Source organism: Tiliqua scincoides, chromosome 6 (genome assembly GCF_035046505.1).
Source record: "Tiliqua scincoides isolate rTilSci1 chromosome 6, rTilSci1.hap2, whole genome shotgun sequence".
NCBI lineage: Eukaryota > Metazoa > Chordata > Lepidosauria > Squamata > Scincidae > Tiliqua > Tiliqua scincoides.
The window spans coordinates 12,980,791-13,005,535 of record NC_089826.1 but is presented as its reverse complement, the minus strand read 5'-3'; the positions used below and the strand labels follow the sequence as shown (position 1 = coordinate 13,005,535).

The window sequence follows — 24,745 nt, the reverse complement described above, 5'->3', positions numbered from 1 at the left end:
AATCCGGGGTTTGGAAAAAGCCTCGCATTCTTAAGCAGTACTTACCGTTCAGCATCCCTGTGCCCAGATCAGCTTGATAGAAACATGGCGCACCGCACAACAGTAAGTGCTGCTTGGGACAGGGAGGGCTTTTTTGGAACACAATGGTTTCCAGTTTGGAGACTTCTGTCCTTTATGAACATAGGAGACTAAACACTGCCCAGGTTGCAGCTCTTGTACACATCACTCAAGCATTAACTAGCTACCAGTTGCAGACTCTTCAGTCAGTACAAGTGCTGTAAATTTTGCTTGCCTTGTGTAACTTTCAAAAAGGGAGTGTACACAACAGTTGCAGGGAGAAGATGCTTCTGTTCTTATCCTTAGTATTGTAGTCTATTGGGCCTTGTATGTTCACTTATCACAACATAGGTTTGCAGCTTTCAGTGGGAATTACAACAGCCTAGTTCAGACATCATCGGAAGCCATGGTTTCCTACTAAAGAAATATGGCATCTATCTCTCCCACGTTTGTGAGCTGCTTCTTTAACTCTTTGACTGGTGCTTCTCAACATTCTGGTTTACTTAAACCACAACTCTGTGGCTTATGCAAAGTTGGGAACTGTGTTATAACTCTAGCTTCTAAACAGGATAGGTCTCACATCCTGTTCTGGAAGCCAGAGTTAAACCAAGTTCTTGGTTTCGTGTGAGTCGTGAAGCAGTTTAAATCAGGGCTGCTCAAACCTGGCCCAGGGGCTAACTCCAGTGTTTGGGTGGATCTGTCTGCCCAGTGAGAGGACTTTTTGGTTCTGTCCGGGCACTGCGTGAAGTCCTCCTTGTTTGGAGGACAGGGACTCTCTGAGCAGTCACATCTGCCCAGATGTCCTGTTGCTTGGCCTTCTTGGATGCCGAGCAGCAGACATGACTGCCCAGAGCATCCCTGACCTCTGAACGAGGAGGATTTCACGCACCGCCTGAGCAGAATCCTTGCAAGCAGTCTGGATGGGGACTGCACTCCCAGTGCACAGTGGTTGTGATTTTGAGCGCCACTGGTTTAAATAAATCAAGATGTTGACATGGCTTTGCAAAGAAGCAAGGGAAAGGAGAGGGAGGGACTGTTAGAAACCACAATCGTGTAATGGTAAACCATGGTTTCTTGTTTAGTCTGAATTGGCACAATTTAAAATTAGCAAATTTAGCAGATTCTTGAGGAACAACAAACTTTGTTCTTTCTGCCCTAGCTTGAGAACAGTGAGTTGAATTTCACTTGAAGAAAAGGATAAAGAAATTACCTTCCCTGCTACTTGCAGATAACCACTAATCCTGTGTTCACTCACCACTGTTCCCCCCACTATACCCAAATAATTACATACTATATATATGTATATAAAATCTTTATTAGGTAGTGAAGTTGTCATTACTAATCTTTAACACTATGGAAGACTTGTATAATTAGCTTCCTAAACCAAAAACATTATTTGCTATGAAAATATTCTTGAAACAGGGTGATTACATTATGGGAAATGAAAAGGGTACAAAAACAGAAACTATAGCTGCCATACCTTAATTGACGGCACATTGTCAGTATACATGGATAACCCATGAAATCTTATTGCACTTCAAAATGAAGTTTGTTATTAAGTAACAACATGTTACAGAAATATAAGCGACTATGATTATGAATGCCACCATTGTGGTTTTCATCTTAGCGTACTGCACGTATAAAATAATGTTTCTGCAGGCTTCTAAAGGCCAGGAAGATACAACCTTAAAAACAAGCACACAAAAGCATATTCCAGGGGCAGTTTTCCACTCCACTGCAACGGAACACTTCAGTGACATCATAGGAAAGAGGGCCCAGGCAAAGGCACAAAATTCTTTCCTGGCATCTCTTTAGGCTCCACTGTGGGAAACCATGGAGACCACAGTGATGGCACCGGTCCTGTTCTGGTTCCTTTCTGCCATATGGATCAGTTCAGAATCAGACATCTCACACAGGTTTTTTTTTCCTAGAGGGCTTATTATACTTAAAAAAACAACAAAGCATAGAGGCTGGAGGGAGGAAAGCCTCATGATGCCTTATTTGCATAAATGCATGTAAAACAGCTATCTAGTCTTCTTCACTAATAATTAACTAGATACCCATTCTTTTCTGGTGAGGGGCCAAAGTGTACCATTTCTGTCTTAAGTGTTTTTGAAAAATCTGGTCCCTATAAGGTAGGGATCTAAGAGGTTACGAGACCTCGTCACTTTGTGAACTGTTTCTCTTTGTGCTGAGCTCACCTCGAGCAGTCACCATATTTTTTATGTAACAGAAAATGTCTTTTAGATGTGGACACTGTTCCCACTGTTTCCAACTGCTCCACCATCCATGCCTTCTGTGGACTGAGAGGAAGAAGGGCGGGAACTCCTAGCCCGGGATTGGCCATTGAGTCCCATGGGGGTTCCTAATCGGTGGCTCACTTGAGATGCTGTATCATCTGATTCCCAGCGCTCAAGCTCTTCTCGGACTAGTCTTTCCATTTGATCCCTGTGGATTTCATTATCACGGCCCAACCTTTCATCCTAGGCACAAACATCACAGTGTCATATGGAAACCGACAAAGCCTTAGAAAGACACTACACTGTGGTAAACAAATATTCTTAATTCAGGAACAAATAATCAATACATAATGGCTATTCAAAGTATCTATATGTCTCAAAACAGAGGCAGCATAAAAAACAACTTTGCAAAATATGCTGCATTGGTCAATCTACCTCTTCCCAACAAAAGTGAGTTTACCTCTGTGACCCCATCGAGCAGCCTCCCCAACACATCTCTCCTTTTCAGTTTTACTCTCTCCATTGCTTCCAGCTTCACAATGATGGCATCAATCTTAGAAACAATACTGCCTATAGAATGTTCCATCCGGTCAACTCGCCGTACCAACCTAGAAGTAAAAGACCTGCATATCATGGGTACTGAAACACAGTTTAACACAGATTTAAGAATTATGGCTTAATTTCTGGTGGGGAAGAACAGGAGAGAGGTCTAGTACATATGTTGCATGATTCAGCCTTTGGGGTCACCTGTTTAAAAGTTCTCAAAGAGTATAGGAACTGACAAAGACTCTGGACTGAAGTCAGAACATCCCTGATGTAAAGGATGTATTTCAGAAGTAATGCCCACAATTGCGAGTTGGGGACAAAAAAAAGTGTTTGGTTTCTTTGTTTTTAAAGTGCAGTATGAACATCACTTACACTTGAAACTCTTCATATGAAACCCCACTTGAACTGCTTCCTCTCCTCCTAGAGCTGTGCCCACTGTCATCATCATCATCCTCTTCTGAGTCATCTAAGCTCCGTGGGAAGCTGCGGCCACTCAGTGGACGGTTCAGAGAACTTCTGTCTAGCTCTAAGTCCTCCTGCATGAAAATAAGACAGACTGTTAGGCTCTTAGTGTAGGCCCAATACCAAGGTAACACCAATTCTTCCATCCTAAGCCACAGGCACCTATGTTGCAGCACATTTAATTCCAAAATTGTGCATAAATGATTGAGATATCTTCTATAGCACTTCTCTCATATCCTGTGCTTACAATTCACATTACTTTTATTCTAAAACAAAACAAGTGAAATTCATGGCTGAGCAGAATTATACCTGTCCAAACCTAATGCTCTTTTTCAGCACTGGCCTGAGACCTTCATAAGAAAAAGGCTGAGTGCAGACTGAGCAAACAGAATTAAGGTAAAGTTGCTTTTCTGTCAGCAAAAGTCTATGACTCTAGCAGTGCAATCCTATGCATGTCAGAAGTCCCATATTCAGTGGGACTTACTCCAAGGGAAGCATATATAGGATTGCAATCTAATAAACTTTCAGGATTCTGCAGCCATACACCCTTTCTGCCAATATGTTAGCAAATACATATATTTCATTTCACAAAGGCAATTAGTGATACTTAAATCATAATTCACCCTCTCTTTCTCCAAGTCATCCCTCATTTGCTGATGCTCCAGCTCAGTCAATTCCTGATCCCCATCTTGGTCGTACTTTGTAAAAATGGCTTCAATTTCAGCATCCGTGTGTCCCTTGCTGGGAACAAAAGTAAACATACATCTCTGATATATTTTTATAAAAAAAAAAGGAGTTACACATTGTGTGGACCCAATTTTCAACAGTAAGGACTGTCCCAATCACATACTAAAGAAAGAGAAAAAATAAAAGTAGATATTAATGAAATACAGAAAATGTCATATAAACTCACTTCCATAACACACTGAGGAGCCATAAGTTATGCAAGTAATTTCCAGCTCCATAGTTATCACTGCCGTATTAGTAAACATTAAAAGTACTTTCCAGGTTTTTCACATAAAGGCCCTGGAGGCTAAGCAAGAATATAAATCTAAAAAATATATAATAGAAATTGAAAAAAATCTACCTACACACACAGGGTGTCTCAAAAAATGCATTCACATTTAATGAGCTTTAATTCATACTGTAGAAAACCTGCAAAACCTCAAACATCTAAGGATGCAATCCTATCCAACTTTCTAGCACCAATGCAGTTATGCCAACAGGGTGTGCACTGCATCCTATTGTGGTGGTGGTGGGCAGTCACAGAGGCCTCTTCAAGGTTAAGAGAACATTTGTTCCCTTTCCTCAGGGCGGCGTTGCGACTGCATCGGTGCTGGAAAGTTGAGCAGGACTGGGCCATAGGATTAGCAACAGAAGAGATGCGTGGAACCATCCCAGTACACACATGCTGGTGGACGTCCACAGATGCCTTAGTCAACGATCGCCAGCAGGGTGTAGAAACCAATGGGGAACATTTCAAGCTGTCAGTTGGTCTGACTGATTGTTCTATGAGCCTTATGGTTGCATAACGTTCTAGGCACACTGGAACTGTTTAAGCTTACCCCTTCAGATCTTGACGCAGTTCATCAAAGTTTAACTTGCCTCCACTTTGTCTCAGACTCTCTGAAATGTCATCAACTGGTGTTTTTTTCAATTTTAACTTCACCATAGCTTTAGTGTATCCCTGAAAGTGGAAAAAAATGCATTCAGTTAAAACTACTACTAAAATTAGAGGCACAGCTAGTAATATACAGACAATTCCTGTTTTAGAGACACAGGGCTCTTTGCCAAATAGCTTAGTGGAACTCAATTGTGTAAGTGGCACAGTTGTATGGTTGGTGGGTTCAGAAAATGTTTATAGCTGCACTCTCTACCTCATCCAAACGTATTAAAAAGGACAGGGATATTCTGTTACACTAGTGTACTTACTATCAAGAATGATGCTAGGAAGAAGTTAAACTCAGTTTGCCTATGATTGGAACCAATTGTGATTGAAACTTTTAATTGAAACAGACTTGTATCGCTTATCAGGAAATACAACATGGCCATGGACACAGCCCATGATCAACTGAGCAATGGCCTTGTCTCCTAGTTCAGCAATTATGTGCTAGTTGCTGAACTAGATGGCTACTGTGTGGAGATGTACGTGAAGCTCCCAACCTTCAGTACATACAGTGGGCCTTCAGTATTGAGAGGGATCTGTTCCAGAACTCCCTGTGGATGCCAAATTGGGGGGGGGGCACACAATTACTTTACCCCCAGAGATCCTGCATCGCCTCCCAGTCTCCTCAGAAGCCTCCAGACACAACCAGAAGGCACTCTTGGTTTCATCATTCTACAGATAATGAAATCTGCCGGGGGGATATCAAACTCCAAGGATAATTAAATAGATAAAAATAGATCTTGGGATCTGAGACAAAATGAAAATAATAGAACTGAATGCAACTACCAGGACATAACCCCTGTTTAGAAATTACTTACTTAGTTGCAGTTCCCCTATTTGCCTCTAGGGGTCAGGGGGCAATCAGCAATGTACAGGTGACATCTGTAAGTGCTGGAACAAACTGTGCTGGTTGAAAATAGCCAGACCCTTTTATGGGATTTTGGGGGATCCAGATTCTACTATTCAAATTGACTAATTCAAAGACAGAGAACTCAGGGTCATGCTCTTGAACCTCCTCCCCCTGGATGTGATGGTCAGGTGGATAGATGACCAATAGTCAGGAGATAGCAAAATCCAGCAGGGGGTATTTTCTGCCTGGTCCATTGAGACAACGGCCAGAGATTCTGATGTGTCCAATACACATCTCACTTTATGCCTTCCCTGAGGACATGCAGGTTACAAGGGTCTGAATGGGGCAGATGCCCAAGCTGACCCATTCAAGCTAGCATAGTGTTACACACATATAGGAGCTTTGTTTTTAGGATGAATGAAGGGACCCCATTTTCCATAGGCTGGTGCACCAACTGCCTGTTTCAGACAGATCTAGAGATCAATGCTGGGCTCTCTTCAAAGGCCTGATGGAAATTTCAACCAACATAAAACACAAGTGCTTGGGTCCTGATCAGAACATGGCTTCATGACGTTTCATCTCTGTTGTTCCAGCTGCATTGTTTCTGAGTACATTTCAAAGTGCTGGTTATTACCTTTATAGCCTTATGTGGCTTAGTATCAGGCTAAAAGACTTCTTCCCTTCCTATAAATCTACCCACTCACTAGTAATTGGGAGATATGTTGTGTGCCCTGTGGTCTTCTAAGCCTAGAGTGGCTGAGACATGTGAGAGGGTTTTCTCACTGGTGGCCTCCACCTTTGGAACACTCTACCACTTAATTGTGCCTGGTCTCCAGCTGGAGAAAAGAGACTTGGCTATTTCAGCAGGCAATTTTTAAGACTGTTTTGATTTAGTTATTGCTTCTTCTGATCTGATTCTGTTGGCTTTAACTAAAGTGCTTTTCTACTGCTATTTATGGGAGGAGGGTTAATGAATGATTTGTATTGATCGTTTTAGTTTTTCATTATATGTTTCTTTCAGTTCCCAAGCTGAAGAAAACACAGGAAATAATTTTTTTAAATAAATAAACAAATCCCTGCTCTCAAATGGAAGAGCTAGATTGCACTGAAAGCATTTTAGAATTATCAGTATAGAGGAAGTAAACCCTTGTTTGGACTGAAGGAACACAAACACTTGTAATGGGATTTTACCTTTTTTATAAGATCTGACAGTTCCATTTCTGTCTTCTGTTGTGCCATATCTGATTTGACTTCTGAGTATGTATCATTGATGATAGCCAAAAACATGTTCTGTGCAAGACAAACATTTCAAAAAGTAACTTAGAAAAAATGAAAACCTTTGACTCCATTAATTATAGCACTGAGGAAGTGCTCAGACTTCTGCAGTTATGTTTGGAGGAAAGATAGAACAAAAACAAACAAGAACCCATAATATTTGGCCAAGTCAGAAGCAGAGGATCCTGGTACAAAGAGAGGTCTACCAATTGAGGGCCCAATCCTATCCAATTTTCCAGGGCAGGTGCAGCCATGCCAATGGGGTATGTGCTACATCCTTTGGTGGGGAGGCAATCACAGAGACCTCCTCAATGTTAGAGAACGTTTGTTCCCTTATCTCTGGGCGGCATTGCGGCTGCACCGGTGCTGGAAAATTGGATAGGATTGGGCCCTAAGCTGGCAGCTCCTGGATACAAGATAGTTTTAACCCAGTTGTTGCAGCAAAGAAATTCATCATCAGCATGTACCAACCTCTGAAGTGTGAATAAAACCAACCTCTGAAGTCAAAATGGTAGCCATATAGGGGTAATGTGGAAAGAAATAGAGAAGTGATAGCAGCCTTACCCATTCTGGCAAGGAGCAACAAATCAAAAGTTCAACATGGCTGAACTGAAACTATCAATTTCACCCAGATTTCTAACTTTATTTTTTTTTCAAACAAAAGACCTTATCTCAAAATAGCTTCTGAATGGATTTCAGCATTGTTTGGTTCATTTGGTCTTCAATGGGTGGGTTGTGACCACAAACTGGGTTACCCTGACTTAATGTGGGTTGGATCAGCTGCATCACCCCTTTTTTTATTTGTTTATGTTTAAAAACAGACATACATAGTAAAAAAGCACACACTAAGTGGACCACATGATTAAAGGTTGGGTTGAAAGGTGAATCCCAGTTTTAAAAAGCTTGAAGACTGTTGGTTTAGATCTCAAAGTGAGTGATCAACCTGGAAAGAGTGAATTATTGCATCTTATCCATGCTTGACAAAATACCGGGGAGAATGGAGGCGACAGAAGGGGGTTGTCTCTGGTAAGCAGAGCACAAAATTCCATAATAAAATGGAACACAATGTGCCTACTAGAAATTTTAAACAAAACTGCCTCCAATCTGCTTGGGGTACTAACCTCCAATATGCAGTTTTATGAGGCTGGGATCTCACATTAGATGGTGGACATGAACAGAAATCTAGCACGCTCAGAGAACTTCTGGTTCTTGTTTATAAACATGGTTCTCTTTTCATCAGAAATAATGTGCCAATACTGTTATTGTTTAACAAACTGGACTCAGAAGGTTCAGTATTTCTAATGAGAAAAATAAAAGTGGTAGGTAAATATTGAACAAAACAAGGTTGTGATGAGAACTTGATACATTTCCTACTTTCCTCCACTTCCTCCTTTATTGACAAGTCAGAGATTGTTAGATTGTACGTCTCTTTACATACATTCATGCATTTTATACAAAACTGGTATTAGGTGTTCTGCAGCCTTGGCAGAGGGAAAACAGCAAATCAAAATAATTAAAATTCAAATTTGAGAAGATGACGACAAGCAACTAAAGTTTCAATAAATAAATGCTTACATACCAAAAGAATGAAGAACATAAAGAAAACAAATGTGGTGAAATACACTGGTCCCAAAATTCTGTTTGCTTCTTCAACTTCTGTAAAGTCAAAATCTCCCAAGAGGATACGGAACTGAGTAAAGCTTTAAAAAGAACAACATTTTTCAGCCAATAGTTAAAGGTCACAGAGCTGACTTTTTGTACTGTGGCAGTGAGGTCTAATCCTTCAACGCATTTTTCCTTAAAATGTCTAAATAAGCAGTATTCTCAAATTATTTAATTTTTCACACAACTATATGCTGTACAGTTTTTCAAGTATGGGCGTGTGAATGTAGTTTCACACAAACCTGCTTGAAGGATGATTATGTGAATGCTCTGACATGTCACTGCCAGGCGGTAAATTGACAGCTTACCACCTTTGGAATTAATTCGCAAATGAAGGTGAGCCACATGTCTGAATTAGTATTATATGCCCTGGTTGCATAAACGAGTGGGCACCACACTGCAGCATGAGAAACAGTTCCAAGGTTATCTGATTTTGTACACATAACATCTCTTCAGAAGTACAGGAAGAAAGTTTGTTCTAAGACCTCAGTGTTGAGGTCAGGTCCTTTGTCCTGAACCCGCATATCACCTTTCCCTGGACTCAGCTGTGCTTATCTGCTTATCTGTTCTGCTCACTGCTGATAGCCTTCTGCCACCAACTGTGGTATTTGAACTTAAGTTCTAGCAGCTGCTGATTTTTCTCATGAAACTAAAGGAGGTTGTGAAGTACGCAATGTAGCTGATTAACAACTAAACACTGGCTTTCCCCCTCAGTGGCCTGAAAACAATTCAAATACAATTTCTTGATCTATAGCAGCAGTTCCCAAACTTACCGAAGTCACAGTGCCCTGCAGTTGCAGAGCACTTTTGCCTCTGGTCAGTTTTCCCAGCTGCTGCCATTGTGAATTGCATGCAATCTTGCATGATTCAATTTGGTGGTGCTTGGAAGAGCCAGTAAGAAGAGGCCACTGGGGACATCACCCATCACTGGGGACATCACTGTAGGCTGTGGTGCCCAGGGGCTCTGTGGCGAATTCACAGACCCTGTGAATTCGCCACAGAGCCCCTGGGCACCACAGCCTGCAGTTTGGGAAACCACTGATCTATGGGATTAATGATTCATACAGAGGAGCATCCAAGAGTGGGAGTGACTAGCAGAAGAAAGCACAATAAAGCTGACTCCTTACAGATCTGGCAGAAGGGGCAATTTCAAATGTACAGCCCTGAAATAAAGTACATGTCCACTTGCCCAACAAAGTTAACTTTATCTTGATGCAACTTCAGCTCTTAAACAATTTAACTAGATTGCATATCATTATGTTTTGTAAGATCACATGCAGTTCATTTTGGATTGTAACAAATTACTGCATTAGCTTAAAAAAATTAACCACAGAATTTTAGAACACTCAGAAGCAGACACAACTTCAGTAAAATGGCTAGAATCTTAACACATTTGACTTAAGCTTCTGTTTCTGTTGACCATATCTGCAAATTCAATTACAAACTTTTGAACATTTCATTGTTGTACTTACACACTGTTCTGGAATGTACTGAAATCATCCATTTGAGTGCCAAATACAAGGTATGCTAGTTGGGCATAAGCTAGGAAAATGATGAAAAACATTACAGCAAAGCCAAGGACATCTTTGGCACATCGGGACATAGTGGTAGATAACTGGTTCATTGTTCGATTGAAGCTGATAAATTTGAAGAGCTGTTAAAGAGAGAAAAATAAATTAAATGCTGGATACTTCAGTGGAGGAAGAGAACAGAACCCAGAAAGTTTAGTTGCTGACCACTGCAATTTGTAATGATTACTTTTAAGGACTGGAACAGGACAGATTTCTATGAGTTGATTCCAAACCGTGATGTGTTCCAAACAAACCATATTTTGTGCCATTCCCTTTTGCCTTCTCCAAATGGGGTACTCACTACAGTGAGTATTCACTACGATTTGTTAGTTTGGAGATTTCTGCTCTCTTTTGGACACAGCTTTCCCCAATTGGGAATAGCTTTTCAAATGCAGTTTTGTGAACTGCATGAGATAATATGCCATACCAATACGAAACAAAGAGCCAGGTTGGAAATCTGCAATTCTATGCTTAACTGGATGAATTGTAGTCCCAGCCACATTTTCTATTTCTTGCTGAGTGTTAGGACACAACTTCATATATGTCTAATGGGATAAAAATGTGGAAAGCCTTGGTATGTAAACTGCAAAGTCACAAACATGAACTTAAAATGAAGAGCTTTATGTAGACCGAAAGCACCCTCATTTGTTTAAAATTATAATAAGTTACCTTCATCCAAACGAAAAACATGGTGACTGCTGCAATATTGTTGAACTGTGTTTGCCAGTATGCTAAAGGCTCAAAATTCGGAAAGGTATTTTGATTTTCCAGCAGCAACTTCAGTAATGTATCAACAGTAGATGTTCGATATATGTTAATTCCTATAGCTGACACTGATAGCTGAGGACAGAAAAAGAATACATAACTAACAATGTACATCATCTGTATATCATCATCCCCTGGGGGCTGGGGGATAAGAATAGGCCCTCAGTTTGGCTGTACTTGTCGTAAGAGGCGACTAAACAGCCACCGGGTAGATGGGACTCGTCAGCCTGAGAAGGCAGCTCATCTGAGAGAAGGAAAACTCTGATCCCAAACCTCCACTGCCTTGTGGCTACATCCAGTTATGGAAAAGGCTTCAGGAGTCAACCTCGAGACAAAATTCGGAGCCGGAGTCCCTGAGGCAGTTCGTGGCTGAACACAGTCACGTTCTGTCAACTCCTGCGACGCCGCTGGAACCAACTGTATTGGCTTCTGCCTTTCCATTGGACCATTTCAGCGACGTGGAGAGGGGGGATTTGCTGCTTGGGTAACAGTCTATCCTCCATATCTACCTTACCCAGGCTTTGCGCACTGGAGAGGACACTCCATTCCAGAACACTATTCAGAGTGCGATACCATAGTCTTCTGAGACTGAAGGATGCCAACTACAACTACATCATCTGAGTATGGTACATCTCCGTTTTCTTTTCTAAGAATGCTGCAATTAAGTGCTATGTTCTGGCTATATGTGGTTTCTCCCTGCACTCCTGGACGATGGCAGCAGGCAAAGTAGATTTTTTTAAAGCCCTCCTGCCCCTGCAGTGGCGTGATCCAGGATATCACGTCGCTGTCTTTTTCCCTACTCCTGCACAAACTTACCTCGGGAATTTTACTCCCGAGAACCCCGTCTGAGAACCCCATTTGAGTTTGAGAACCCCTGGCCTAGGTGATTGCTTTTATTGTTGTCTTTTATTGTGAAACTTGTCTTGACCTACCAGGTGGAAAGGTGGGTTATAAATCTTTTAATTAAATAAATACATAACCTTCACAGCAGTCTAGATCTATAAATGCTTCTCAAATGATAGCAGTGCCAAAAGATAATCATATTAAATTTCACTCACTCCAATGATGAGAACATCAAGACAATTCCATAGACTCCTGAAATAATACAGCCTGTGAATGTGAATTTCCAGTATTTCTTCCACCACGTAATAAAGGATGAAGAGACAAAACACAATTTCGCAGGCAGCCAGGAAGAAATCAAAGGTGGAAATGTAGTGGATCAATTTCACCGGTTGAAACTGCCAAGATGTTAAGAGGCCTCCAGTGGGTGGAAACTCCACCAGCAACCTGCATTTAAAAAAAGTAAATGAATGTACTATATTTTATTCTCACAATCCTGCATAATAGGTAGGTTGAGAGATAGCAACTTCCCCAAAGTAACCCAATTTGCTTCATCCCAGAGAAAGGGTTTGAAGCCATGCTGCTCACTCCTCATTTCATTATGTGAGGGGGGCCAACATGCAAAGAAAGCTGCAAAAATCTAAGTTTTGGGTGACAAAAGATCCTCAAATGTCAGGCTGAATGCTGGGCTCCCAGCAGAGAAACAGAGGGAGAGAGATAAGCCCTCCCCATCCTCCCCTTGTGTGCTACTTTGCAAGGATGAAATGAATCCAGACTTCATGCTGTACTGGAATTGCGGAAGATCTGGCAAGGAGACAGGATGTGGTGTCAGCAGTGGCCCCTTTAAGGGTTAAAGCCTGGGCTTTCAGCAGAGTGTGTGCTACGCAGCTGCCAACACTGGAGGCTTTAGGATATAAGGAGCACCTGATGCAGGAAGGTTTTGTGGGTTGTAGGTGGAGAGAGAGTGGAGGAGGGAACTTGCTGGCTAACTGACCTACTGGCTTGTTGATGCATGGACTGACTCATGGCTCTACTTACTGGACTGATGCTCTGTTTCACTGATTTACTGGCACCCTGACTGATGGACTGGCAAACAAACAATGAACTGGTGCACTGACTAATAGACTAAACCAGGGGCCTCCAAACCCCGGCCCGGGGGCCAGATGCGTCCCGCAGCAAGCCTCTTTCAGGCCCATGGTCAACCTCTTGTCCCCTGAAAGCCTCTGGCCCATTCAACTGAACATGACCAGAACTGTGCTCTGATTGTTCCTGAAGGGTGTTCTGAGGGCCAGAGAGGTTAAATGAATGAGCCCATTCATTTATTCACTCATCTAAGTTCTATCTCTAATTTATTTATTTAAATTTTATATTTATCCTGCCCTCCACACCACGCCAGATATTTGATGCGGCCCTCAGGCCAAAAGGTTTGGAGAACCCTGTACTAAACCAACAGAGACTGCTGAGCTGAGGTGGTGCGGCTGTACCTGAAAGGACTGCTGTTTCAAGGAGGGAACCCTGCAGACTTACAGGCAAGTCAGTCACCTACTAGTCTCCTTCCTGCTGGCGCTGGGGCACAGTGGTAGTTTTTGGAGTCTGCTAGACCTTAGCTGTGGTTAAGCTCGAGGAGCTAATTAGCTGAAAGTGGGCATAATTCTCAACACGAAGCTTGGATTACCAATCTGGCAAAACAGCAGCAGGCCGGAGGAGACAGTGAATGAGTGTGAAATAACCTCTGCCAATTCATTTCCTTCCCCAACTTGCTGCCCAATGTGAGTTTTCAGCTTGGTTCATGGAGGGGCCACCACTGCAGTGAATATGCTGGTTTACACATGTTCAGGACTGCATGCCACTATCCAGAGTCACTATTCCTACCTTATTGCACTGTTTATTATGGGAGAAGATCCCCCCCCTTTAACCTAGTGAAGTATTCCCCATTAGTTGCTATTTAAATTATTTCTTGTAGGGAAAACCCCCTTTTATATGTCATTGTACTATAAATACAAGCTTTCGGATTCTTAACTCTGACTTGTAGAGGAACCTCTGTGCTACCATTCAGAATTTCCAGACTCACCTGACAATACAGAAGAGATTGATGTTGGCATTGTATACTGAAAAATCGATAAATGTTGCTCTTGTGCCTCTATCAAGCCACAGGTTCTTCCTAAGGCTAGCAATTAGTACAGCTGTCTCATCTCTACTTCTGGACAGATCCTGGTAATATCCAGCTCCACTATACGTTGCAATTAACCCCCAGTGGCTACTTCCATTCAGATCCCTTTCACTGGTATAAGTCCAACTGAAAATGGAACAGCAAAACATACACTGGTACGTACAGAACTGGGATTAGGTAAAAAAAATTACTCAAAAGTAATCAATTACGAAATGTCCGTAGAAAACAGCCCTATTTCTCAGCATTAGATGCTTTTATACAATTCTCTTCAAATGTTTTCCTTCAGGTCTACAGTGGTTGTTTTTTATTCGGAGAAGAAATACTGATGGTTAAGGGATGTCAAACAAAATTAAGTATTCTTAGCGAGAGACTAGAGTTCAGATTGAAAATAACAATTTGAAAGACATCAAATTCATCAAGTTTTGGCTAAATAACTCTCAGCACAATGGGAAGTGCCACCAGCGACATCTATGCTAGACAAATACATACGCAGTTCCATTGCAAAGCCCAAAAGGAGCGGTGTCCTCATTACTCGCAGAATAAACGTCGTAACAATCTTTTATTTCATCCTTTAAATCTTCAGGGATTGAACATGAGCCATTCCTCACTTTCAGCTGCCTGATACGAGGCACCCCCAAAAGCAGGTTCTCATGGTAGATGAAACTTCTATTCTCTGCCACTGTTTTATTATTGTACCACATCTCCCAATAGAGACCATCTAGCAAAGGGCCCTCAGTGAACTGAAAAAAAAATTTAGAAAAATAAGCTGCCTCTAACATCTGCAAGGTTTTTAAAAAAAATTTTAAGCAGACATTCATTTATTTCTCAAAAATATGTTTTAGATTTTTCTCCCCACTGTTAAGCTATTACCAACATGCCACAAAAGATTATACATGCAGAAAGGTGTTCTAGCAGAAATGCTTATTCTGATAGAACCAGGGGGACATCCACTAAAATTGAGTGTTGGGAGAGTTAGAACAGACAAAAGAAAATATTTCTTTACTCAGCGTGTGGTTGGTCTGTGGAGCTCCTTGCCACAGGATGTGGTGATGGTGTCTAGCCTGGACGCCTTTAAAAGGGGATTGGACAGGTTTCTGGAGGAAAAATCCATTACGGGGTACAAGCCATGATGTGTATGCGCAACCTCCTGATTTTAGAAATGGGTTAGAATGCCAGATGCAAGGGAGGGCGCCAGAATGAGGTCTCTTGTTATCTGGTGTGCTCCCTGGGGCATTTGGTGGGCCGCTGTGAGATACAGGAAGCTGGACTAGATGGGCCTATGGCCTGATCCAGTGGGGCTGTTCTTATGTTCTTATAGACTAGTAATTTCAATTAGCTTCATTAAAAGGCTGGACTGAAGCCTACCGTCAGCTCTACCTACTGATGCTGCAATCTAATTAATTTTGATTTTGCACCCATGTGCTAAACTTATTACTCCAACATATTACTGCTCAAGACCCATATTTCAGTTTGTACCTTCCAAAAGTCTTCCATTGTGGAGAGAGTTTTGAAGTTTGTGGTCTCCATTTTTGACACCGGGGTGTCTAGAAAGAGCTGTGACATCACCTTTGTGTAGTAGTACATACTGGAACTCACCATTCCATAAGACACTATAAGAATAAATTTGGATGAAAAATTTTTTTTTAACATATTTAAAAATAACAAAAGCCACACTCATTCATAGTATATAGCATCAAACAATACTTTTGTGGCAGTGTGATAATATGACAAGCACATGTCAATGTTAGAGTTTGCAAGCAGTCATGAAAATGCAATGTCTCGTGGATCAATCTAGACATATATGTGCTCATCTGTTTGGGTCTTATTCAAACTGATCCGGGGGAGCAGCACCCCCAAAATTTTTGTGACTAATTACCCTTCACTCTATACATAAATTAATAAATATGAACTGAGGCACAATTCTTCTATGCTTGAAACTCTCTCCATTGAATTCTTCACTGCCACACAGGTTCAATTACAGAGAAGTAAAGACCGTTCAGCTGTGAAATTGACAATCCTATGCATGTCTACTTGGAAGTCAATCCTACTGCGTTTAATAGGGTTTACTCCCCAATATGGTTGTTAAAAATAACCCCCACCGAATCAGATAGGGTTGGACTGTAAGTAAATTACAACAGTTGCTTTCATCCATTCCAGACCCAGAACTCACCTTTAATCTCAACCCTCAACATCTGATTTATAATCATCTACTTATGATTTTTTTTTCCTGTACAAGGCCATTTTTTCCTCCTCTTTCTGACTTCTCATTCTCTCTCTCTCTCTCTCTCTCTGTCTATTTCATTCTGTCTCTTTCTAGTACTTTCTCCTCTCTCTCCTCTCCTTAAGAAGATATAAACAAAAGAGAAAAAATGATGGTGCTGCAACTTGCACCATAATTCAGGGTATAAACTAGTTTTGATTATCACATCACTGATTCAAAGCTGGTACATAAATACATGTTGCTTACCAAAGACATTGGGGGGGGGGAATCAACATCCTATAATAAAATGGTGCGCACGTTTCAAAATATTGCCTTGCTGAAACAAAATAGTTACTTAACCAACAAAACACATGTTAGCATCTACTTAATCAGCTGACTAGGCAGTCATTTATAGCCCTTGGTGGTAATAAACTTTGCAAAGGACTGCACTGCCAACCAAAATTTTTCATACACCCTCTTTTCTTAGATTATTCTTAGAAGCAAGGCCACGAGCATTAGCATTAATAAGGGCCCAATCTTATCCAACTTTTAAGCACTGTTGCAGCCATGCCAACGGGGTGTGCACTGCATCCTGCGATGGGGGGGGCAGTCACAGAAACCTCCTCAAGATAAGGAAACATTTGTTCCCTTACTCAGGACTACATTGTGGTTGCATCGGCACTGAAAAATTAGATAGAACTGGGTCTGCTTATGCTTTGCATGCTCCAGAATGGACAAGTGAAGCAAACTACACATTGACCTCCCTTAGTAAAAAGAAGGGGAGAAGCTGAAAAATGTGCTAATGAGAATTTGCAAAAAACAGAATACAATGGTGGGTTACATTTTATACTAGCATTAGCGTGACAAAATTATAGATTCACCTACATCTGATTTTGATAGCTTTCAGTTGTGTCTTTTTTCCCCCATGACCACAGAATATAGGGTGAAATAGAAACATGTATTCAGGAATGTCAAGAGAGATTGTAAATCTGCCATATCTTTTCTGGGATTGTACAGTTACAGAATCCGTATAATCACTACTTTAAATAATCTATTTTTTAATAACCAATCCAATTTTAACCAGCCCTGCCCCAACCTAAATTGTAAAATACCTTAATTAATGCTTAACATAAATTAGCAAAAAGTACTTACAGATACACAGAACCAGAAGAAAAATCAAGTATGTGATTAGTTCTCGTAAAACACTTTTCAGGTATTTTTCTCTGCTTGTAGTTTCTTCCATTAGTCTTGTACCCCACAGCCCTTGAAAAAGAAACATTAAAAGGAAACCAAATGAAATGTCATTGACATATTTAACTGTGTTTCTAACACCTGATCAACATGCTGTTTTAATCCAATGCATAAACTGTGCTATTCATTTTTCCCCACACAATTAAGCATAAGAACCATGTTACATTGTTTTAAGCTTCCAATTATAGATTTTAATTTGTAACTCAACGCTAAAGAGCATTAACCAATGAAAGATTTCCACCTGTGAGTTGACAGTTCACTGTTATCATTTGCATCAGTGGTTTTCTAACTGTGCTCAAGGAACACCCATCCAGAGTCTTCAAAGAGAAAACGACCATGATAACAATGATCCCTGAATGACAGCTTGCCCACCACTGCTGATCTTTCCTTGCAATGCTCAGCGTATGTTCTAGGACAGTGTTTCTCAATGTTTGTCCTCCATTGTACCACTTCACATGGTCCACCTACTCGAAGTACCACTGGAAATAACCGGTGATTACATCATAATAATAATATATAATATAATATACAGTATTTATATACCGCCTTTCTTGGTCTTTATTCAAGACTTTATTCAAGGCGGTTTACACAGGCAGGCTTATTAAATCCACGCAGGGATTTTTACAAATTGAAAGAAGGTTCTCTCTTTCAAGAAACACCACATTCAAGATGTTACGCTCCGATCTGGTTTAACATTCTGGCCTCCATCCTCCCACGCTCCGAGCAGATGGAACAGCTCAGCTGCAGCTTGCCAGCTGCTTCAAGGTCGCACGGTGCCGGTGGCCTCGAACTGCCGACCTTGTGGATGTTAATCTTCAGGCAAATGGAGGCTCTACCCTCTAGACCAGACCTCCTGCCCAGTTACTTCTGGGTTGGGAGGCCAGACAAAATGCAACAGACACGGGTAAGAGGCTTAGGGCAGACAGGACGGCTTTTTCGAGCATGGAAAAGAAAGCTTTGGAGTTCTGCCTGCCAAGCTGAGCCTCCTACCGCTGTTGCATTCCTGGTCTTGCTGCCAGGCAAGCAGGTGTCCAGGGGTCCTGCAAGTGCCACCAGAACACCACCTCGAGTACCACTAGTGGTACCCCACTGGTTGAGAAACACTGTTCTAGGACTATATTCATTGCTTGAATGTGTCAGAGTTGCCAGGTTTTGCCACCTCAAAGCATTTTCAACACTCTGGTTGCTTTCTCATGCAATATTCCATTTACTACAGACTACCCTTTTCACTGAGCTATATAAGTGTAAATTATAGTTCAATAGTATGCTGCTGAAAAAAGCACAGAGAATAAAATGTGAGGATTATGACAAATTCATCACATACCTGGTAGTTACATTTGGTCCCCTCAAGTCGATATGGCCCCCTCAGAAACTTACTATGGTCCTCTAATGTTCTGGTTTTCCATGTGGTCCCCTAAAAGTATGGCATGGACCATAAAGCCCATGTTGAGATTATGTGCTCAAAGATTATGTGCCCTAGATTATGTGCTCAAATCCTCTGCAGTGCCCAGGAGTTCCAGAGCAGACAAACCTTTTCCTCAACAGGTGCAGTAATTCCGAATGGTTCCCTATGGGGAGAAAGACTGACCATTCCAGGATGTATCCTGTTGTTAATTCTGGGGCATGCTACCTAACTCTATTCAAATGCATTTGGAAATAAAGCAAATGTTAGAAAGATATCATAAGATCTCAGGACTCTCATTCCCAAAGCTTGTAGTTCCGAAACTGGGAGCTTTGACTCCCTTGGAAGCCAGCCGGGGAGCCATGGAATTCTCATAAAAATCTTGCCACCCTATACAATGTATAGGACTGTAGTCCTAATGGGGAGCTGCGGCCAATAATCCAATAGGCCAAGGGAAGACACCAGTCATAAAAGTTTGGGAACTACTGCCCAAAGGGAATCAGCATCCAGATAGTTCTATACTCCTGGAACTTCTGCATCACTTGGGACAACAGGCAGAAAAACACATAGCATATTATTTTGCAGTACACATATGATTGCATTTACAATACATCTCACAAAATAAACCGCTAGGAGGCTCATTTGGGTGACTGTGGCTTATACTGGCAATGGAATAAGAGAAAGTTCCATAAACAGTTGCCAAGGTTATAACCAGTTCTCAGTAAAATGGATTTCCCTTTCCACATCTGGTAAATGTCGCACAAACACTAAAGAATCTTACAGGCTGGCCCATTTTAAAAAGACATAGAAGATGTTAGAGGACCTAAGATAAAACTTCAGGTCAACAGTACAGTAAAGCTATTATCTGGGAAGCTCCTATACAAGAAACTATATTGTTAGACTCCAAGACTTCAAATGTGCATGTAGAACTTGAAGTGTGCACTGTTGGATGTCCAAACACAATGCTGAAAATTAATTTCAGATGTATGTATGGTCAATTCAAAATTGCATGCAATATGGATCAGAAAACTTCAAGCTCTTCATTAGAGGGAGCCATTTTTCGAAAACAGAGCGAGTGTAGCGTGTTTTAAGTATTTCCTGCCAAGTTTTACAAACTCAGAATACTTTTTAAGCACTCTGTTGCCTAGTCAACCAGTATTTGCTCATTTGTTCCAGTTCTGGATAACCATCTAACTACAAATTCCAGAGGGGTAGCCATGTTACTTGGTAGCAGCAAAAAGGCAAAAAAAAAAACCCAAAACACTGTAACATCTTAGAGACTAGCTGGTTTAATGTGGTATGAGTAGTGTATTCCATATCCTTTTTGTAGGGAGCCTTTCGTGATAACAATTACTTTGATATATTTTTTAAAGATACTCTGGAACTCACCCTAAATCAGTGGTTATTGTACATTTACCACTGGGACCCACTTTTTAGAATCTGTCAGGACCCACCAGAAGTGATGTCATGACCGGGAGTGACATCATCAAGCAAGACAATTTTTAACAATCCTACGCTGCAATCCTACCTACACTTACCCAGAAGTAAGTCCCATTTACTGCCATTGATAAAAGAATATACATAATAGCTTGTTAAAAGTACAGGTCTGTAACATTTCCCCAAATGCAGTCATATACTATGGTAGCATCAAGTCTAATATATTAAAAATAAAATATTGAAATGAATGGGAACCCACCTGAAATTGGCTCGCGACCCACCTAGTGGGTCCTGATCCACAGTTTGCAAAACACTGCCCTAAATAAATAAAATAAATGTCCAACGCCAACATCGTGTGGTTTACAACACAACACATACAGGTGATTTATATGTTGCACAGAATCCAGATGTCTTCTGCCAAGGGAGTAAGGTCCCAGTTCTATCCAACTTTCCAGTGCCAAGTGCAGCCATGTCAATGAGGCATGTGCTCCATCCTGTGGTGGAGGGACAGTCACAAATCCTCCTCAAGGTATGGAAACATTTGTTCTCTTACCTCAGGACTGCATTGCAGCTGCACCAGTGCTGGAAAGTTGGATAAGATTGGGCCCTAATTTTGTTGCAAGGATGCCACAATTTTTCACCATGTCCAGTCAATGCAGCAGAGGACTTCTTCACAGTCCAAACACAACAGCTTGATCTTATTCTTTCTCATGAACTGCACCTCAGGGTCCAATCCTATCCAACTTTCCAGCACCGTTGTAGTCGCAATGCAGCCCCGAGGTAAGTGAACAAATGTTCCCATACCTTGAGGTCTCTGTAAGTGCTGCCCCACCACAGGATGTAGTGTACGACTCATTGGCACAGTTGCACTGGCACTGGAAAACTGGAAAGGATTGTGCCCTCAGTTCTCTACAGAAGCCACTACTATACACCACATATGACCACATAGTTAATATTTGAGGGCAGAAGGGGTAATGGACTGCCACTGACTCGTTATGTCCCATCTGAGGGGACCCGTATCCTCAGTCCAGTGCAGCTGCTTGAGATGATGAGGGAAGCAGATTCCCCTCCCACTGTACTTCTATATTTGCTACAGCAATTTCCTATATTGCAGCAGTCTTTGTTCTCTGGAGATACTTGGAAAGCAGAATGAAGGTTAGCTACTTTCAGAGTACTTCTGAAGTCAGAGGTGTCAAGGTCCTTCACAACCCAAGTCGGGGAAGAGTGAGGATCTGTGGCAAGCTCAAGTTCTGGCTGGTTAGAACATAAGAAGAGCCCCACTGGATCAGGCCATAGGCCCATCTAGTCCAGCTTCCTGTATCTCACAGTGGCCGACCAAATGCCCCGAGGAGCACAACAGATAACAAAGACCTGTATCCTGGTGCCCCCCCTTGCATCTGGCATTCTGGAACTGTGAATGCCAGTATGAGAAGCAACATTACATGGAAAAGGAAATACTTTATATATGCTCAAAGTCACTCTTTTAAGACAGGCCCTTAAAAATCCTTGAACCTACATGCACAAGCTCAGTTCAGAAGAATTTGAGGTCAGAAGTGGGTGTTGTGTCCTACCCCCTCTCAGCCACATTCACTGACTGTGTACATAAGGTTTTGATTGCTTTAACATTTAATTTGGGGGCACAATGGTATGCATGTCTACTCAGAAGTAAATCTCATTGCTTTCACCAGGGCTTATTCCCAGGAAAGTGACAGTTAGTGAGAGTCCTTCATGACCCCTTCTGCCCTCAAAAACTAATTATGTGGTCATCTATGGATTGCAACCTTTATTTTGCTTATTCTATAACCTGCTTTGGGCACTTTCAAGGGGAAGAACAGGATTAAGAGTAAAGTAACGATCAATAAATAGAGGTATAATTTTTTTGTTTCATTTCTTTTCCATAGATTGTTTTTTTTTTAAACAAAAATGAGAGGTGCAGAAAGTGGTGTTATGTGTAATTATTCAAAGGGTGCATTTTTATAAAATTACAATAGCTTTCAAAGTGTACTAAGTAGGTGATATAGGTGGTAGTGTCACCAGATGCACCCCCTCCAATCCAACTCATTTTTTTTTGCAAGATTTCCTAATTTATTTTGCAGATTTCAGAGGTGTTTTTGTTTTTTATAAAAATGAGCAGAAAGTGGTGTTATGTGTTTTTATTTTATTATCACCGAGAAACCACACCTCTATCAATAAGGATCAGGATCAGGCTCCATGGCTGCAGGAGGACAACATCAGGACCCATGCGATAGGGGGTAAAGAGCATAATCTGTCAAATTACCCCAGATAATTTGGAAGGAGGCCCAGAAATTTCCTAGGATCTTACATTTTCTGATCTCATGTGGGATGCTGGGTGTGCAGTGACAGCTGCTGCCACAAGCCATATCTGCTTGGCCAAGGAACACATACATGACACTCTTTAACACAGCTTCAAATCTGGGAGGAAACTGGTCTGCTACAGTAGCTCTTTGGTTTGTGGATCTGCTAACCCGGACGCTGTATAGGAGCTCAGGGACACAGCTGCGGGGCTGCAGCTGCCACAAAAGTACATTTGGTCCACACAGGACACTTTCCATCCTAGTTCGAGCCTAAATACGCTGATGCTCATTTTCTACAATAATTTCCTATATTTAAAAGATTTTAGAGAGACTTAGGAGTGCGTTTGGTTTTCCATATTACCAAACACTATATCTCAGTGCTTCCCAATGTTTGTTCTTCACTGTACCACTTGACATGGTCTACCTAGTCAAAGTATCACTGGAAGTAACTGGCAATGACAATATCACCAGTTACTTCTGGATTGGGAGGCCGGATGCAACATGACAAATACCAGTAAGAGGCTCAGGATGGATGGGAGGGCTTTTTCAAGTATTGAAAAGCATGCTTTGGCGCTCTGCCCACCGAGTCGACCACAAACCACTGCCCACTGCTGTTTGTTGTGTCGAATTCCTTGTCTCACTGATGGGCAGCAGGTGTCCAGGGGTCCCATGAGTACCACCAGACACCCCCTCAAGTACCATTGGTGGTACCTGTACCACTGGTTGAGAAACACTGCTGTATCTAGTAACTGACATTGCATGGGTAGGTAGATCTGGGCTCTGCATTTGGAAGCCTAGTAAATCTGGACTCCAAAAGCTTTTCTAGCTGTCGCAACCCTCCCCCCCCCCCCCCCGCCCACCCCTGTTCTGCCATCCCCCTCTTCACCCTCCTCTGCTCTGTTTCATCCCCTCCACTCCCCTCCCCCTTTGGAAAGGGGCCCAAAAGAAACTTTGTACCCCCTGATAAAATTCCTCAGTGCTACTGGTAGCAACTAAACTTGGGATGGGAAGATGGAACAGGGAGGCAGGCAGGTAGACAAGGAAAGACGATAGAGCTCAGGCTGCAACCCTAACCACACTTAGCTGAGAGTAAGCCCCACTGACTATAATGTGACTGACTTCCGAGTAGACACAAATAGGACTGGGCTCTCAGGCTACAATCCTGTCCACACATTCCTAGGAGTAAGCCCCATTGACCACAATGGGACTAACTTCTGAGTAGATTTGGGCTCTTAGATGACAATCATACACCTGGGAGTAAGCCCTGCTAACTATAATAGGACTTCCTTCTGAATAGATATGCACAGGACTCAGCTGTCAGGCTGCAACCCTATCCACAATTACCTGGGAGTAAGCACTGCTGACTATAATGTGACTTACTTCTGAGCAGACACACATAGGATTGGGCTGTTGGGCTAAAATCCTATCCACACTTACCTGAGAGTAAGCCCCATTGACTATAGTGGGACTTGCTTCTGAGTAGACCTACATAGGATTGGTGTTTTGGGCTGCAATCCTCTACACACTTACCTGAGAGTAAGCCCCATCGACTATAATGTGACTTACTTCTGAGTAGAGATGGCTAGGATTGGGCGGTGAGGCTGCACTCCTGCCCACGCTTTCCTGGGAGTAAGCCCCACTGACTTACTCCTGAGCAGACACACACAAGCTCCTGTCCACACTTACCTGAGAGTAAGCCCTGTTGACTACAGTGGGGTTACCTCCGAGTAGACACACACAGGCGCCTGCCCACACTGACCTGCGAGTGCCCCCTGACTGCAGCGGGGCTGACCCTGAGCGCACACAGACAGGCGCCTACTCGCGAGGAGGCGCGCCAGGCTCACCTCGCAGGCGCCGCGCCAGCCCCTTGGCCCAGGCGACGCGGTGCGGCGGGGGCTCGGCGGGCTGCGGGTCCTGCTGCCCGGGCGGGAAGGGCGAGGGCGGCGCGGCGCCCTCCTCGTCCTCGTCCTCCCCGGGCCGCCCGCGCCGCCGCCGCCCCGAGGCCCAGCCGGCCTCCATCTCCAGCACCGGCCCCG

General features: G+C 42.4%; 1 protein-coding gene across 1 annotated transcript; it reads right to left on the bottom strand.

The window, feature by feature from the left end:
• Nucleotides 1-1,356: 1,356 nt before the first annotated feature.
• On the bottom strand, nucleotides 1,357-24,629 carry PKD2 (polycystin 2, transient receptor potential cation channel). Its single transcript, XM_066632188.1, has 15 exons — nucleotides 24,554-24,629; nucleotides 17,457-17,567; nucleotides 15,581-15,714; nucleotides 14,594-14,844; nucleotides 14,006-14,230; nucleotides 12,153-12,381; nucleotides 10,999-11,169; nucleotides 10,231-10,412; nucleotides 8,676-8,796; nucleotides 7,013-7,111; nucleotides 4,871-4,992; nucleotides 3,929-4,046; nucleotides 3,216-3,379; nucleotides 2,758-2,905; nucleotides 1,357-2,540 (listed from the first exon to the last, which is right to left on the bottom strand). The coding sequence occupies exons 2-15, from the start codon at nucleotides 17,545-17,547 to the stop codon at nucleotides 2,301-2,303; spliced, it is 2,295 nt and encodes a 764-aa protein (XP_066488285.1). The 5' UTR covers nucleotides 17,548-17,567; nucleotides 24,554-24,629; the 3' UTR covers nucleotides 1,357-2,300.
• Between the last annotated feature and the right edge of the window lie 116 nt (nucleotides 24,630-24,745).

What these genes read in the sequence shown, in the direction of transcription:
- PKD2 (XM_066632188.1), bottom strand. Translation starts at nt 17,547, where the DNA reads ATGGAAGAAACTACAAGCAGAGAAAAATACCTGAAAAGTGTTTTACGA. An exon ending in TTATGTTCTTCATTCTTTTG is followed by an intron (nt 7,112 to 8,675) that starts GTATGTAAGCAT and finishes TGTCTTGCACAG; the next exon opens with AACATGTTTTTGGCTATCAT. An exon ending in TGTCAGATCTTATAAAAAAG is followed by an intron (nt 4,993 to 7,012) that starts GTAAAATCCCAT and finishes TTCCACTTTCAG; the next exon opens with GGATACACTAAAGCTATGGT.